General features: G+C 48.2%; 2 protein-coding genes across 12 annotated transcripts in view; one reads left to right on the top strand and one right to left on the bottom strand.

Annotated features, from left to right (window-relative positions):
* STAU1 (staufen double-stranded RNA binding protein 1) overlaps positions 1-5154 on the top strand; it is an 81942-nt gene extending 76788 nt beyond the window's left edge. For 9 of the 11 annotated variants that reach the window (XM_078443974.2, XM_060619778.3, XM_060619770.3 and 6 more), the window contains 5 exons: positions 715-790; positions 986-1305; positions 1902-2024; positions 2740-2825; positions 3614-5154. In XM_078443974.2, the coding sequence (XP_078300100.2) occupies positions 715-790; positions 986-1305; positions 1902-2024; positions 2740-2825; positions 3614-3629 (621 nt within the window). In that variant the 3' untranslated portion in view covers positions 3630-5154. Of the gene's footprint in view, positions 1-714; positions 791-985; positions 1306-1901; positions 2025-2739; positions 2830-3613 lie in introns of those variants that run through there. The other 2 variants (XM_060619803.3, XM_060619785.3) reach the window with 2 other exon arrangements.
* Positions 5155-15018: 9864 nt separating this feature from the next.
* Positions 15019-16081, bottom strand: part of CSE1L (chromosome segregation 1 like) — a 45620-nt gene continuing 44557 nt past the window's right edge. The window contains exon 25 of the mRNA XM_078443972.2: positions 15019-15446. Within this exon, the coding sequence (XP_078300098.1) occupies positions 15357-15446 (90 nt within the window). The 3' untranslated portion in view covers positions 15019-15356. The remainder of the gene's footprint in view (positions 15447-16081) is intronic.

Raw genomic sequence — 16081 nt, 5'->3', positions numbered from 1 at the left:
TTGGTAAGCGGTACCTTCAAGCAAGTTCTTGACTGAGCTTGTTTCCACGGAGAGGTCCCAGGACGGATTCACTCCCTGTGCCTGCCGTGTCCCCAGTGGGACACGGCATCTGCTCTGGCTGCAGACACTCGTCAGAGAATCTGCATAGATCCTGGACTTGGTGTTTGGGTGTTTCGTTCCAAAATCTGGTAGAGCATTCACAGCACCCTTAACCTTCTCAAAAAGGAGACCCGTGTTTGAGAAAATTTTCATCTCGTAACATTTGCCCTCCCCCCCCCCCCCCCCCCCCTTATCGTTGGAAATACCCCTTCTCTTTTAACTGGATGTTAGTTACACAGAGAGTCTAAGAGCTGCTTCCCCACCGTGGGCTCTACCAGTGTAGCGTCCCCGGCTCCCTCCGGTTAAACGCTCCCCTGTCTTCCTGTGAGTGCAGAGTTCAGTACCTGGTTCCGTGTGCCTGTTGGCATCTCTTCAAGGACAGGCTGTGTGGGCCGGAGTGTCGCTGGGTGAGGGCAGGAGGCTGCCAGGGCGGCGGCGCGGGGGTAAGGCTTTCTGCCGATCACCTCTTCATATTGCAAAATGTTACAAACTACAGGTCAATGCTGGTTGGAGCTTGTTTAATTTTAGACAGTAGGAACTAATTTTGCAAGAGTTTGATTTATGCTCATGGCCTTTTTTGTTTTTTTGTTTTTTTGTTTTTTTTTTTTTTTTAAGACACCAGTAAAAAAACCAGGGGATGGAAGAAAAGTAACCTTTTTTGAACCTGGCTCTGGGGATGAAAATGGGACTAGTAAGTGTGTTGTTAATATTGTCCTGATCTGAACTTGATTCTGGGATTTGTGTAGCTCCCGGAATGACGAGCAGTGTTGAGCTTTGTGTCATCCCCGTGCCGCTGTGTGCACCGAGGGAGGGCCAGCGGGTTGGAAAGTGTTTTCCCGGCGGCGTGTGTGGCCTTGTGTTGACCCGTCTGCATGTCCCTCCCTAGGCAATAAAGAGGATGAGTTTAGGATGCCTTATCTTAGCCATCAGCAGCTGCCCGCTGGGATTCTTCCCATGGTGCCCGAGGTTGCCCAGGCCGTAGGAGTCAGTCAAGGACACCACACCAAAGATTTCACCAGGGCAGCTCCGAATCCTGCCAAGGCCACGGTAACTGCCATGATAGCCCGTGAATTGTTATATGGGGGCACCTCGCCCACAGCCGAGACCATTTTAAAGAATAACATCTCTTCAGGCCACGTACCCCACGGACCTCTCACAAGACCCTCTGAGCAGCTGGACTATCTTTCCAGAGTCCAGGGATTCCAGGTAACTGTTAGACCTGAGCCGTGTGGTCCAGACATCAGCGTCGTCCTCTTTTTTGGGGGGTTTCTCTCAGGAGATGAGCCTCGTACCTTGTTTATTATTATTAAATCAAGGTCTTTATATAGGGGAAGGGGTGGTGGAGGGCACATGGTACCTGGGTGGTCCTGAGAAGGTCGGGGAGGTAAGGAAAGTCCCACGGGCCTGTACGGTGTAGAGTAACCTTGTCCTTTGGTAATAAAATTGTAAAAAATCCAAGCCAACCGTAACAAAGCTGCTAATCTTCGTGGTGGTTCTAGCAAGCACGGATTCATTGTGCTGGCCCTTTCTGCCTAGTAGAAAAGGGCACAGCTTCTTTCAGACTGGGGTCTCTGGGCAGACATCTGGGTTCCTGGAAGATTTCGGAAGCTGGGGGCCCTGGTGCTTGCGGCCCTTGGTGCCCCCAGCAGCAGGCCCCCCGGCGGCCTCTTGCCGACTGAGTGGGAGTTGGTGGAGCCTCGTCAGGTTGAGGGCAGGAAGAAAGAGGTGTCCCCCGCCTGTTTGCTGGGCCCCGTTTGTATTTGCCGCCTCCCTACCCGGCCTCAGTTTTCTTCTCCCCTCAGGTGGAATACAAAGACTTCCCCAAAAACAACAAGAACGAATTTGTATCTCTTATCAATTGCTCCTCTCAGCCACCTCTGATCAGCCACGGGATTGGAAAGGATGTGGAATCCTGCCATGACATGGTATGTTACCCAGTGGTCCTGGCTCCTGCCTGTTGCCGGCCTGGGGAAGATAGGAAAAGGGCTCTCCCATAGCCTTTGGTGGTTTTATAGCTTTCGTCTTTTGAAGCCCTCTTCCTTAGTTTATTGGATTGATTGCTCATCGTGTTTATCAGAATTCATCAGGTTTAGATACCCCTTCCCCTTCCCTTGCCTGTGCTGACCTGGGGGGTGGACTTGGATCCTGGAACGCCTGCCTCCACATGCTGTATCCGTTCGTCTCCTTCCAGAACACAGAACCCCAGCCAGGCCCAAGTTCGGGCAGCTGTAGAAAGCCCCTTATTGTGGTCTGCTGTTCAGGTGAAACTCCTGTTCCGAGAAATACTAAAACTGAGAAATGGCATTGATTAATCGGAGTAAACTGTGGTATATCCACCTGATGGAGTGTAAGGCATCGGTCAGATTAATGTCAAAGAAGGAAACGTGATAGGTTTTTGTTTTAAAGCAGGACACAGAATTTGTAGTCTGGTTACCACAAGGTTAAAAACACTGAAAGAAAATCTAATAAAATTAACAGAGGTTGTGATTCAATGAGGTAAACATGGATCATTTATTTTTTAATTTGTATTTTAAGTTAAAAATTCAAATGTTAAGGGAAAGTGTGATTTGGGGGGGGGCTCCCTGTTTGGACCCTCACGGGCAGTGGCCGCACCTTGACTCTCCCTTTCGTCCCTGCCAGGCCGCACTGAACATTTTAAAGTTGCTGTCTGAGTTGGACCAACAAAGTACAGAGATGCCAAGAACAGGAAATGGCCCAGTGTCTGTGTGAGTGAGCCCGTTCACAGAAAGGCAGCTCTTTTCGTCATTTGCATTCAATTCAGACCGTCAGCTCAACTCAGTAGTGAAACTCACCTCAGTCCCTTTTCTGTCCCTTTCTTTCTCCCGAGGGGTTTCTAAGTAGTGGGCAGAGCGTGCAGTTTTTTTAAATTTTGAATAGGTAATACATTCACGTGGTTCAAAAATCAAAATTATTTTCAAAGGTGCACAGTGATCAGTCTTGCCCTCCTCGCAGTCCCCACCCACCTCATCCTCCCTCCCCTCCCACCCAGAGATCTTTTTTTTTCTTCCAAGGTTTTATTTATAACATACAGTGTGATATTCCTTTCAGGAGTAGAATTCAGTGATTCATCACTTACATACAACACCCAGTGCTCATCAGGACAAGCACCCTCCTTAATGCCTGTCACCCATCTGGCCCATCCCCCATCCACCTCCCCTCCAGCAGCCTCCCATTTGTTCTCTCGTTAAGAGCCAGAGGTCACATTTTTATTAGTTTATGTCTCTTTCATATGTGTTTCTTTATGCAAATATCATCCTGTGCTGCTTCATTATTTCTTCTGTCCCAGAGCTACTGTACTACACATGCATTCTCCTTAGTGTATTTTCACTTGGTGGTAACATCCTGACAAAACTTGAACCCCATTATCATAAACTGGGGCCTGTGCTGTTGGACTTCAGTGTCGGCTAATTGCTTTTCATTTGTAACATGGGCTTCTTAATTCCCTTAAATTTCAAAACTGGCATCATTTTTTCATTTTTCTTTTTCCTTGAAGGTGTGGAAGGTGCTGAACCTTTTCTGGCCACGAACCGTTGTAAAACCCCAACATATATACTGAAAATACTGAAACTGCTTTGAGAATTTGGAATTTCTGATACCTCCAGTGGGCTGAGACACGTGCTGGGTAAAGAAGCAGAGGCGGCAGTGGTGACGAAGGCGGGGACGCAAGGAGGCAGCGTGGCTGCGGGTGCGCGGTGTTTTGTGCCACACGCAGGCAGCTGCTTGCTGAGGGGTGCTGCGAGGCCTGCCAAGCGGCCCTGGCTTGACCGGGAAACCAGCAGGCCCCGGCCCCTGGCACCTCGGTGCTCGGCTGTCGTCACCCTTTGGGCCGTGTTAAGGACACAGGAGAGAGCGCGCGCAACCTTTCTCAGACTGGCTCACGCAGACGCTTGGGACAAACCCTGGACACCCACGCCGGGGACAGGGGCCTTAGACCAGCCCCAGAGCCGAAAGCACCAGAGAAAATCAAATGCTTCCTACTCAGCGCCAACCATTCTAGTGTGCTACGGCCCCACCTCCGTGGTGCCCACACCGTCCCCACTGCTTTCTCTTCCAACAGATACGTACTCTTAAGTTTTCTTATTTTCTTTTGATTGAGATGACACTATATAAATTTTCATTTGAGAGTTTCTCAATTGTATCTAGTTACATAGCACAGTTTAGAAACTTGTCCGAGACTGACCCTACTGGAAATCTAATCAGCAGAGATCATATCCGTGTGTATGTGGTTCCACGTTCTTACTTTGTCAGACTGAGCCAGGACCGTTGCAGCGATGCGGACGGTGTGCCCTGTGGTCCAGCTGCAATGGTCCTGGACTCGTCAGCATCCTGGATGAAGTCTCCCGTGGTTGTATAAATTGGACAGTTTAGGAGTTTTAAACTTTAATGATCATTTGGTTCCTTTTCTATTTTATTTTTGTTAATGCAACAGGACTTAAATGAATTTTGGTCTTTGTTTTAAAGATTATTAAAAAAAAAACTGTGTGTCTATACATATGGCTCTTGAGGACACGTGGCTTTCACACTACAGGGTATGGTCTCCGTGTAGTACGGCTAAACCCGCAGATGGATTTTCCTGGAGTGCTTTGTACCGCTGTTACATCTCCATGTAGGGCGGCAGAGAGTGGCCTGTGTTGAGCTCCGAAACTGTTGCTTTTGATGTTGTGTTACTGCGCACAGAAGCGTGTGCGGTAAGGTCCTGCATATGGTCCAGATGAAAAGCACCGTAGTCTTGCGAGTTGAGTACTGCTTTTGTTCGATTCATTGTTTACGCTGGAATTTTATCTCCCCATGGAATGTAAGTAAAACATAGTGTTTGTCACCAATAAATGGTAATACTAAATTTTTTTTGTTAATTTATTCTCAGATGCCACTACTGCTAGGTAGGTCCCCTCCCAACCTACCTCCTACCCTTTTTTTTTTAAAGGAAAAAACAAAACAAAACTTTGTAATGCTTGTGATTCTGTTTGGGCAAAATTCTGAAGATCTGAAATGACTTTATATCAAACCATTGATCAATAAACAGCTACTAATGAATTTTTGGTCCTTTCGAGCAGTATCTAAAGAAGTGAGGGAAGATGTGAGGGTGTGGAAGCGAGGCATGTGGGCAGCCAGGTGAGGGGACGGGCCTCTCCTCTCCGACCGGACACTGTCACCTGAAGAAACGAGCCAGAAGAGGAGACTTCTCGACACTGTGAGTCTCACTTCCTGCCGGTGCACTCACACTCGGAGGACAGTGAGGCACTCGCTGCGTTCAAGCCTGGCTGAGGAGCGGGCCGGCAGCTTTCTGTTTAATTTTAGAAGATGCTCATGGAGGTGGTTCGCTGTAAAAACCAGCCCGTGGGTGGGACCGCCAGGATGAGAGTGGTCAGAAGGTTCTGGAAGAGTGCTCAGACACAGAAGGGGATTTGACGTCGCAGGGAGAAAGCAGGGAGAGTTTCTCAATTGTATCTAGTTACATAGCACAGTTTAGAAATTTGTCCGAGACTGACCCTGTTGGAAATCTAATCAGCAGAGATCATATCCGTGTGTATGTGGTTCCACGTTCTTACTTTGTCAGACTGAGCCAGGACCGTTGCAGCGATGCGGACGGTGTGCCCTGTGGTTCAGCTGCAACGGTCCTTTCCCTGGTCCCCTGGTCCTGCAATTTTCCTTTCCTTAGTCCTGGAGTCAGCCATTTCTCCAAGGAGCTCTGGTCCCTTTTAGTGATGACCACATCTGAAAAAATAAGGTCGGGGGCGGGGGGGCGCTTGGCTGGCTCAGTCAGTAGAGCACGAAACTCTTCATCTAAGGGGTTGTGAATTTGAGCCCCCCATCCCACTGGGTGTAGAGATTAAAAAACATGGAAAGAAGCCACCGAGGTCTGGGTGTGCTTGGAGCGCTCACTGCTACTAGGATGTTTCCTAGGCCTTCCGAGCAGACCTCTAGGGAACAGACCCATGTATGTGCGTGCATGTGTGTGTGTCTAGTGTAAACACGCTCATCTTTTCTTATTTTTTAAATGTTGGCTTTTGAGAGAGAGCGCGCGCGCATGAGTGTGAGCGGGGGAGGGGCAGAGAGTGAGGGAGACAGAATCCGAAGCAGGCTCCAGGCTCCGAGCTGTCAGCACAGAGTCCAACATGGGGCTCGAACTCACGAACTGCGAGATCATGACCCGAGCCGAAGTCGGATGCTTAACCCGACTGAGCCATGCAGGTGCCCCCCCACACTCCTATTTTTGTCTGTGATGTATTTAGAAGTCTTGATTTATACTGATAGCACCTGGGGGTTCTTCATAGCTCTCTTCTGTCTTTAGTACCTTCTCCAATATTGAAATTGTAGCCAGTCTCCCGGCCTTGCCAGCCTCTTCTGCCCAGTGTTCCTGTGTGTCTGTTGGGGGTGTGTGGCCTCTGCCCAGCACCCCTCTCCCCGCTGCCTGACAGTATGCCCACTGGCGACCTCCAGCTGCAAAACGAAGATGGGAGGAGCAGGATGGTACAACCTTCGAAGAAATTCACAACTTCCAGTTGGCTGTGTGAGTGGCCCTCACTCCCAAAACTCCAGGAAGGGGAAGTTTCCCCTTTATATCGGGGATGTTGTAAGGATTTCCAGGTTTCTTTGACAGGAGGTTTTTCAAAGGTGATACATCTCTGGCTGTTTTAGAAGGAGGTCCTTGAATGTTCTTCAATAGTGAGCTCTCTGGGAAGGCCCTGTAGCTGTCCTCTGCTACAGAGGACCCTCTGCAGCACCTCTACCCGTGCCAGCAGGCTCTGAGAGAGCCACCTGGGAATGGAGTATGTGCTGTGTTTCACGCCGATATGATCTCTAAGAGTTACAAGGTTAGAGCCAAACGAGGTGCTTCTGCCCTTGGGACAATACATGCACTCTGTTTCCAGACTGCAGGCACGAAAGGGGATTGGAATGCTCCTGAGAGGTCTGAAATCCTCAAAGGTGCTGTGGGTCAGTCACGAGAAGACTGAGGGTCTTAGGATTTGTGGGGCATTGGTCCTCAGAGGGGAGTGGCTTTTGTGGTCCTTGGGACAGACACACTTGGGTCTTGGTCACCCACAGTGGGTACACAGATGTCCTGTCAGGACTTTGGAAAGTTCCTCTTATTACAGGGAGATTTTAATGAGTAAAGAGGATTTCCGCAGAGCTGGTGGTTTTGTTACTGGTTTTCAAAGGCCTTCTTGAGCCACAGGAATGGGACCTATGGCTCTTAGAAAAACATGTCACTTGAGTCTAGATTTCCTTCCCCTGCTCCCCAAGCTCACGTGTGAAGCTTTGCAGGGCGAACACCCAGTGACAGCTTCCTTGGCCCAGATCCCAAGGTTATTAGAGATGGGACCTGTGACTGATGCGGCCCATGGGAAGGGAATCCGCATTCCCTAGAAGCAGCAGGCTGCTTGCCTTACAGGAGCTATGAGCTCAGTAGAACAGGACCAGGAAATAAACCTGAGGACAGAGATGTAGAGCTTTGTTTGCTTGCATGGGATTTAACGTTAGAAACTTCCACCACTGCTTATCTCTGCTTTTCGTGCTTAAATGTCTGTGTGCCCTTAAAAACAGACCAATATTTGAAATCTCCAAATCCGTAAATAATGGATTTGTCAAGCACTTAAGCACTGCTGGATTGGCAGGGAGGGGTTAGCCAGTTTTCTTCAATCTGTCTTTTAAAAAATGCGGATTCTTAGAAGAGGCAATGGCCATTTTCTTGGAACCTCAAAGTGTTTATTGAAGTAATCGCTACACCCAGTGTGGGGCTTGAACTCACGACCCCAAGATCAAGAGTCCCATATCTTCCAACTGAGCCACCCAGGCGCCTCTCAAGTTTGATTTTTGAAAAATATTTCTGGGGCGCCTGGGTGGCTCAATCAGTTAAGCATCTGACTCTTGATTTCAGATCATGATTTCATGGTTCGTGAGATGGATGGAGCCCCAACAATCCTGTCGGGCTCTCTGCCCTGACAGCGCAGAGCCTGCTTGGGATTCTTTCTCTCTCGGTCCCTCCCCAACTTGCACTCTCAAAATAAATACTTAAAAAATATATAAAAATATTGCCTTTGGGGACACCTGGCAGGCTCCGTGTGTGACTCTTGATCTCCAGGCCAGGAGTTCGAGCCCCATGTTGGGTATAAAGATTACTGCCTAAAAATACAGTCTTTTGAGGTGCCTGGGTGGCTCAGTCAGTTAAGTGTCCAACTTTGGATCAGGTCAGGATTTTGCGACCTGAGTCTGAGTCCCACGTCGGGCTCTGTGCTGACAGCTCAGAGCCTGGAGCCTGCTCCACATCCTGTGTTTCTCCTCTCTCTCTATTCCTTTGTAGATTGTTCCACAAATATTCATCAAAACCTATTTCGACAGACCTACCCACTAGGCTTGCAAGGACAACTGAAAAATTTGGAAGCTATCTCCAAATCCTTCATGTTACCATTTTTTCCATCCCTTTTTGCATGTGGTTCTTTTCACGATCAGACATGCAGAGCACACAAAATGGTGCTGTTACAAAGCTGAGCAGGGCCAGAGCCGGCAGGCTCCGATAGGCCATCCACCCGCCCCACGGGAACCTGCGGGCTCTGGGTCACCCCAGCTTCCTTTGGCCGCAGAAGCAGCGGTCTCCCTGACCTTTGACATTACTGAGTGGGGATAGATGGAGGCGCACTCGGTCCCACTCTGGAGTGACCCAAATCCTTACTGTCATTATTCAGACTCTGCCTTTTACTCGTTGATTTTTGTAAAAGATTTTTTAAAGTTTATGTATTCTGAGAGACAGAATGAGCAGGGGAGGGGCAGAGAAAGAATCCCCAGCAGGCTCTGCACTGTCAGCACAGAGCTTGGCGTGGGGTTTGAACCCACGAACTGTGAGATCATGACATGAGCCTGAACCAAGAGGCAGATGCTTTACTGACTGAGCCACCCAGGCACCTCTGTATCTTGCTTTTTAAATTGTGTATTTTCTCTGGTTGCCAGAAAGGCCTCCCCAAGAACTGGCAGGAGTTTCTCTAGGATTCGGAAGCCCCTTGGGCTTTTGTCGTTCAGTCCAAATACCTGCTGGGGGTCCGTGGCCGGTGTGTGTCCTGTGTATTGCGTGCCCGTGTTCATCGGGCAGATGGTTAGATGGGGGAGACCTGTGCAGACGGTGTGGAAGGGCAGGCCTGGAAGCTCTCCTCTGGGCCGATGTTACGCTCCCGTCTGGTTGGCTCTTTCATGGACAAAAGCGATGCAAACGTGGAAGGGGGAGTCAGACTCCTCCACCTAAGGAACCAGAAATGTGCAGGCCTTCCCTAGCCTGGGGGAGGGGGACAAGTTGGTTTCTGGCCGTGAGGGAAGGCGGCTGTGCTCATCGCTATACCACCAGTGCCGGCATTTTGGGCCACGTTGAACGGCTAAGTCTGGGGAGTCTGGGCCTGGAGGATTTGTTGGCAAGTCTGTTCTCTGAAAGCCCTAAGGTCTGAGTGGCCCCAGACGTGGCCCAACCTTTGTCACTGCTCTCCTTGGCCGTGTAACATTTTCCAGAGGGCCTGCGTGAGGGAGCAGCGCGGTAGAGGGTAGACTCCCATGTGGACGAGGCTTCTGTGCTGTGAAGAGATCACCTCCTGAAGGACCAAGGTGCTATAACGTAGGTGGACGAATACCTAACGTTTGGCAGAGGAGCTGGTTGGAGGCCTTCTTGGAGGGGGAGGCAGTGTGCTGACCTAGACGGCAGTGTGAGCTGCTACCAAGCACAGGTACCGGCCAGCGGGTCAATCCCAACTCATCCCCTCTTTGCTGAGACCTCAATTTATTTCACCTCTCTGTGCCTCAGTTTCTCTCTCTAAATTAGAAAACGGCTTCTCTTGTGCACTTAAGACAATACACGTAAGTAGCTTCTCAGAGCGCCTGGTGCCGGAAGTACTTTGTAAATACCCTTCTGTTGTTCTTACGGCCCAGAGGAAGCCGTTGCTCCTGGTGTGTCTTCATGGTCCCACCACTCAGGGCAGTGGGTGGAGAGGAATTTGCCCACTTCCTTGCTGGAAATGCTGAGTCTTACTCTTGTTCATTCTGTCCTGTCCAGCTCTCACGGTCGTCCCGCTGGGATGCAGGCCCTCGTCCACTGCCAAGTCTCTCAAGAAAAAGTACAGTGACACACTCCACAGGAGCGAGAATTTATGTCTGTCTCCTCTGTAACCGTAGGGAGTGGGTGACTTGTTGGAAGAGGTCCGCTAACGGGGCCTACTTACCTCTGCCTGCCTTTGCTCCAAACTAAAGGTGTTCGTTAATTGCACATCTTTAAATACGATCCCTTCTTACTTTTCAGGCCCTGGAGCTCCAGACAGCATGCACAGCTTTTACCATGTCTGTGTGTCTTCTTGATGGATTCACTTGTACTTGGCTTTATCCTGAATCAGTGTTCACCAACTTAGTTTCTGGTGCAGGAGGTCTAGGACTCAACATTTATTTCTAATAAGGTCCTAGGTGATGCTGTGGTACTGTGAGAAGCACCGTCCTAAGCAATAATATTCCTAGTGATTTGCTCCTAATATAGCACGTATAACCGTAAGTCACAGATGTTCCTTTTGACTGCACCACGACCCCTTCTACTCACGTGGAGAAATGATGCCTTTGAGTTAAAGGGAGGACACCTTTGGCCACACGATTTCAGACGTATCTCCCCTGGCTCTGGAGACTGCTGTTGAAGTTCAGAGCCAGTCTGTCCTTGGGACTAAAGGGACTTTCCTTCAGGACACTGGCAAGGACTGGATCGGTGGCTCGTGGCAGGAGGGTCAGAGCCAATCGTCAGGTGGTCACATGGTGTGGGGTTTGGAATGCGTCACCTGTGGCAGTTGGCTCAAGTTTGTTGTCCCTGCCCTGCTTCTCCCTGTGAGGGTTTTGTAGCTTCCCTGACGGACCAAGATGCTCAGCAGGCCCATGACTGCGGCTTCTTCCCTCTTTCTGCCCAACAGAAGAGCCTGTCCAGCTTTCGTAGGACACTTAAGCCTGCTCTGTGAGTGGGAGGCCCCGACAGGTGCCAGGCTCTACTTCCTGTTGTCCTGTAGACTTTCTTGGGAGACAGATCGGGACATCTGCTTAGCTGAGGTTTGCTACAGGAACCCAGGCACCTGGGAGCAGTAATCATTTTCTCCTCTAGACTCAAGGGGGCTACTCTAATTCCCTGCAAGGAGATGGGACCCTGTTCCGATGCAGTAAGCTGCTTTTCTCCTAACGTTTCCCACCTAGCTTTGTGACACATCTGAGAAACTTTTCCCTGACCTGCCTTTTGTGGCTTACTCTTCACCTGGACAGTGCTTTCACGATGCCATGTTTTCTGTTTATATCCTCTTAATAGAGAAGGGAGGAAGCCCAGAAATAGGTAAATGACTTCATATAGCTCCTGACTGCCTTCTCCACATATCACGCAGCAACCCCAGTCCAGAAGGGTAGGTGGATAAGGGGAGTTGCCCACCCATGGGCAGGTGTTCCTGTGTATCTGTAGCCAGACCTTCTTAGCTCTTTTAGAGAATCCACTAGAAACTACCTGGAGTTATTTCCAACTGATCCATGAAGCTCCTTTGCCCTACAAAAGAGCAGTCCTAAGAATACCCCAGGGTGGACCCAAGGGTAAGTCCTGCCTTGTGGTCATACATCAGGGCTACCACGTCTCTCCCAACGGGAACAAAAGGGCACATCCAATAACCAAAAACAATCCTAGTATTTATACTTTTAAGGGGTATCTGGGTGGCTCAGTTGGTTAAGCGTCCAACTTCAGCTCAGGTCATGATTTCAGGGCTTGTGAGGTCGGGCTCTATCTACACTGACAGCTTGGAGCCTGCTTCGCATACTGTGTCTCCCTCCCTCTCTGCCTGCCCCTCCCCTGCTCATGTTCTCTCAAAAATAAACAAAAAAACATATATACTTAAGAAGTTATCAGCAGAGTACCTTATTAACCGATTCCCTATTTCTGACTTCTGCCAAGCCCTATGCTGCCTGGGTGTAACTCCCGGTCCCATTCCCATCCAGCTGTGTGACCTGGTACCTTCCTCCACCTCTCAGGAATAAGGATCACAGACCTCTCAGATTTTCAACCAAAGACTCACATCCAGTTCTCAAAAGTTTCCATGGAACACTGGTAGTGGGAGGCTTGACGGGAAGCCGTAGTGATCTGGAGAGCCGCAACAGCCCGTGAGCCAGTGAGCTGCAAAAAGAGCACCTTGGGGAAGAGTTAAAGAGATGCCATGTGACACACAGAAGGAGAAAAAAGCCAGGATCCAAATATAATACAAGCTAACATGGGACTTGGCTTTCAGCAAGTGACGGGAGTATGACAGAAAAAAAGCAGTCCATTTGACCTTGATTCTAAGAATGTTCTCTTTTAAAGAATGCAAAAGTCAAGACCCTGGGCCCAGGGAAGAGGAAATGCAGCCTTGACACGCTGCCAGGCCTGGGACTCAGCTCTCTCTCTGCCAACAAGTACTGTTCATCACTTTCTCCCTTTCAAAAGAGACCCACAGATCCTGCACAGAATGAAGCGCCCCTCCTGTGACAGCATGAAAGTGAAGGGACAGCAGACACACGAGACACACCTTTCGTCGATGCTGAGGTGTCAAGAGACACTAGCCAAAGTTTTGAAGATAAAAAGAATCAAAGAATGGCATCACTAAAAACACCCAAAAAGACCCCAGGAGGGTAGAAGAGGGGTCAGCTGGAGTCTTACTTTCCACAGCAGGGAGGTAACAGATGCTGAAGGCTGATGTGTCAGGAGGAGGAGGAACTAGGAGCTACAGGCAGCACAGGCCGAAAGCGGTTTGCCTCCAGGAGTGGAACGTGGAGACTTGTCCTCAGTTAACCTCACATGCACGTCAGTTTCATTAAAGCCAAACTGGTTATGCTGCACAAGTGGAAAAATGAGATCGCATTCTCACCCATCAAAATAGCAGTGTGAGTTGGGGGTGTGCTCAAAAATTGGCCCCGTTCGCACTGTTAGGAAACAGAGATATAAAGACTGATGTATAAGGAACATTCAGTTCAAGAGTCTATCATTTCCAATGATAGTTGGAAATGTTTTTCAGTAGTTTTTCAGTTTTTCAAAAAGCATATAAAATTATAAATTATCTCAACTTTGGGGGGGGGGGGAACCAGAATATTTAAAGGCAGGAATATGAAGGATCTTTATATACATTTATAATCAGAAATGTTATTTTTAAAAATCAGGTTGTTAAACGGGAAGATGTGCATAAAGGAACCCATGGGCCCAGCAGGAGACTCTCATGAGGAACTCTGCAATTTAGCTACATTTCCCCCATGTCTCAGACTACCCTGGTCAGAGTGCACGCCTTACCTAGGCCAGGACCTTTCTGGAAAGTCTTCCCACACCCCAGAGCTCCTAAAGTACTGGTAAGATAGGGCAGTGTTCTGCACTGCTCAGTAACAAACACTTCCTCCCAGCTAGGCCCCCTGCTTGTCCTCAACCCCACCATGAACAATTAAGTAGCAGCTTCTATTTATTAGTACTTACTCTATGTTCTCCTCTTTAAGTACGTCGTTATGTCTCCGCACCATCCTGAAAGTGTTTATTACTGTTTTTCAGAAGACTGAGTAATTTGCTCAGTCACACAAGTCTGTGGCAGAGTAATTCAAACCAGATTGGCCCTATTTCAAAGTACGAACCCAACTCTTTAAAACCACAAAGAATATGCTTCACCACTGAGGAAGTCACTAAGACCTGTCAGAAACTCATGACAAATCATTTCAAAAATCTTTAAAAGCTAAATAAACCCTCAGATGATGGAATAAGAAACCTCAACAGAATTAACAACTCATGCGAGACTAAAAGAAAGTAAGTACCGGTCTTCCTGTTCAGAAATGATCTTAAAAGGAAACAGTTCACAACCTGATCAGTCCTCCAAGTTTAAGATGCTGTAGTGAGCCCTGGCCGCAGCAGTATGTACTATTCCACGACAGACTCACCAAAAAGAGCCAAAAAGGCGCTCTTGGAGCTTACGTAAGCAGCAAACATAACCATCACCACCGACTGTTTTCCACTCCAGACTGTGTAGTTTAAAAGTAGATCCCAATACTATCTCAATCTCCTTCCGCCGATGACCACTTACATAGTAATATAATTTAATGCTCTGTCACTGTCAAAACAAAAGTGATTAGATTGGGACAAGAACACTTCAATTAAGCTGGACAATTTCTCAAGCAACACGACAAAAACAACGTGAAGAAAAAGGATTCAAGTCAGGTACCTGAATTTTAAAAGAAATCAGTGATCTGTGAAGAATGAGATTCTAGTTTAATCTGCACTCCATGGACAACAATTCCAGCATAAATAAACTGTGCCTCTCAGATGAGATAGTCTGCTTACTTCCAAAAAACGAACGGTCACGGAACTTGCCCAGGCAGCCTTGTTTGCTAGCATATACCCATTCCTGTGACTCCCCTAGACCTCAGGTTCTAAGATGCTGTGGTTTGAAAAGTTCTAAGTAACCTCCGATCTGCAAAGAAGACATGCTTTGAGTAAGAGCAGACTCCCACACTGTCTAGAGTATGGGACAGCCTCGTGAAGCCAGGCAAAGCATTTCTCTCCCATCCAGAGGAAACCATCTGCCTAGAGTTCATGCTGCCGCCTGGGAACAGGTCCAGAAAAGTTCTAATAGATCAGCTCCAAATTTTATTAATGTTCCCTTTTCCCAGGTAAGGAAAAACTAATCTGAGTTTGAATTTGAGTTAAATTCTTCGTTACTAAGTTATCAGCACCAAAAACCTGTCCTTAAGATGTTCTTGGATACATATTTGAGGGGGCTTTTTTTTATTGCTGATTACAGATTTCAAACTTGAAATGTGCATTTCTTGGCAAGTTACACCAGTGATTCTTCACTTACATTTCCAATAAAAGCTTAAGGAAACAGACAAAAATACAAAGGATGAGAGAAACACAAACAGTGACGTCTCAAAACAAAAGGATTTAGTAACAGAAAGAAGTCTCCACGCTCAGTGTCCGTCACAATTTTAAAGTTCTCCCAACAATGCAGATGCTCATCATGATCATGTACTGAACTTATTAATACCTGTCCCTTGAAGCTGCAAACTGGAAAAGTCAGCCACTTACATTTAGGATCATACAAACCACCTAATTTGCTCAGGGTTCAGCTTAAAGCAACATTTAATATTCATTACAAGATGGAATTTGTGACAAGTTCAAAAGGAAAACTTGCTTAAGTGCAGCTGTACTCTGACGTCTACGAAACGTTCCCGGGCTTAGCCAATTTGGAAAATGCAGTTCAAAGCAGTGTCACACTGGCCGCCTGAAGGTATCCTTGGAGATACTGGAGCGCTTCTGCATTGAGGCTGGTGCTCACCATTGACGGAACCTACCAGAGATGGAAAACACACATGCTAGTCGTTGGAGAGCCTAACACACCAACACAAGCCCTGTCTTCTATGGGAGAACCACCACAGGTTGGGAAAGGCAGTCCGTCACCAAGGGCTCTTACTGGGATTTCTAAGGAGATCAACTGCTTTATGCCTTCAAAGTTGGACAGGTCTCGGGACGCCTGGGTGGCTCAGTCGGTTAAGCGTCTGACTTTGGCTCAGGTCATGATTTCATGTTTTGTGTGTTTGAGCCTGGTGTCTGCTTCGAATTGTGTGTCTCTCTCTGCCCCCGCCTCCCCCCAGCTCATTCTCTCCCTCCCTCTCTCAAAAAACCCAAAAAAACAAAAACTGGACAGGTCTCAAAAGCAGATCCACAAGGAATTGCTGCTGTTCAGTGTGGTAGAGGTACTGTGATATTAAAAACTATATATGCATCACGGACCAACAAGGACTTTTTTTTTAACGTTTATTTTTGAGACAGAGACAGAGCATGAATGGGGGAGGGTCAGAGAGAGGGAGACACAGAATCTGAAACAGGCTCCAGGCTCTGAGCTGTCAGCACAGAGCCCGACGCGGGGCTCAAACTCCCAGACCGCAAGATCATGACCTGAGCCGAAGTCGGACGCTTAACCGA

Source organism: Panthera onca, chromosome A3, assembly GCF_046562875.1.
Source record: "Panthera onca isolate mPanOnc1 chromosome A3, mPanOnc1 haplotype 2, whole genome shotgun sequence".
In the NCBI taxonomy this organism is placed as follows: domain Eukaryota; kingdom Metazoa; phylum Chordata; class Mammalia; order Carnivora; family Felidae; genus Panthera; species Panthera onca.
The sequence above is the reverse complement of the archived record's forward strand: the minus strand, read 5'-3'. Positions and strand labels throughout refer to the sequence as shown.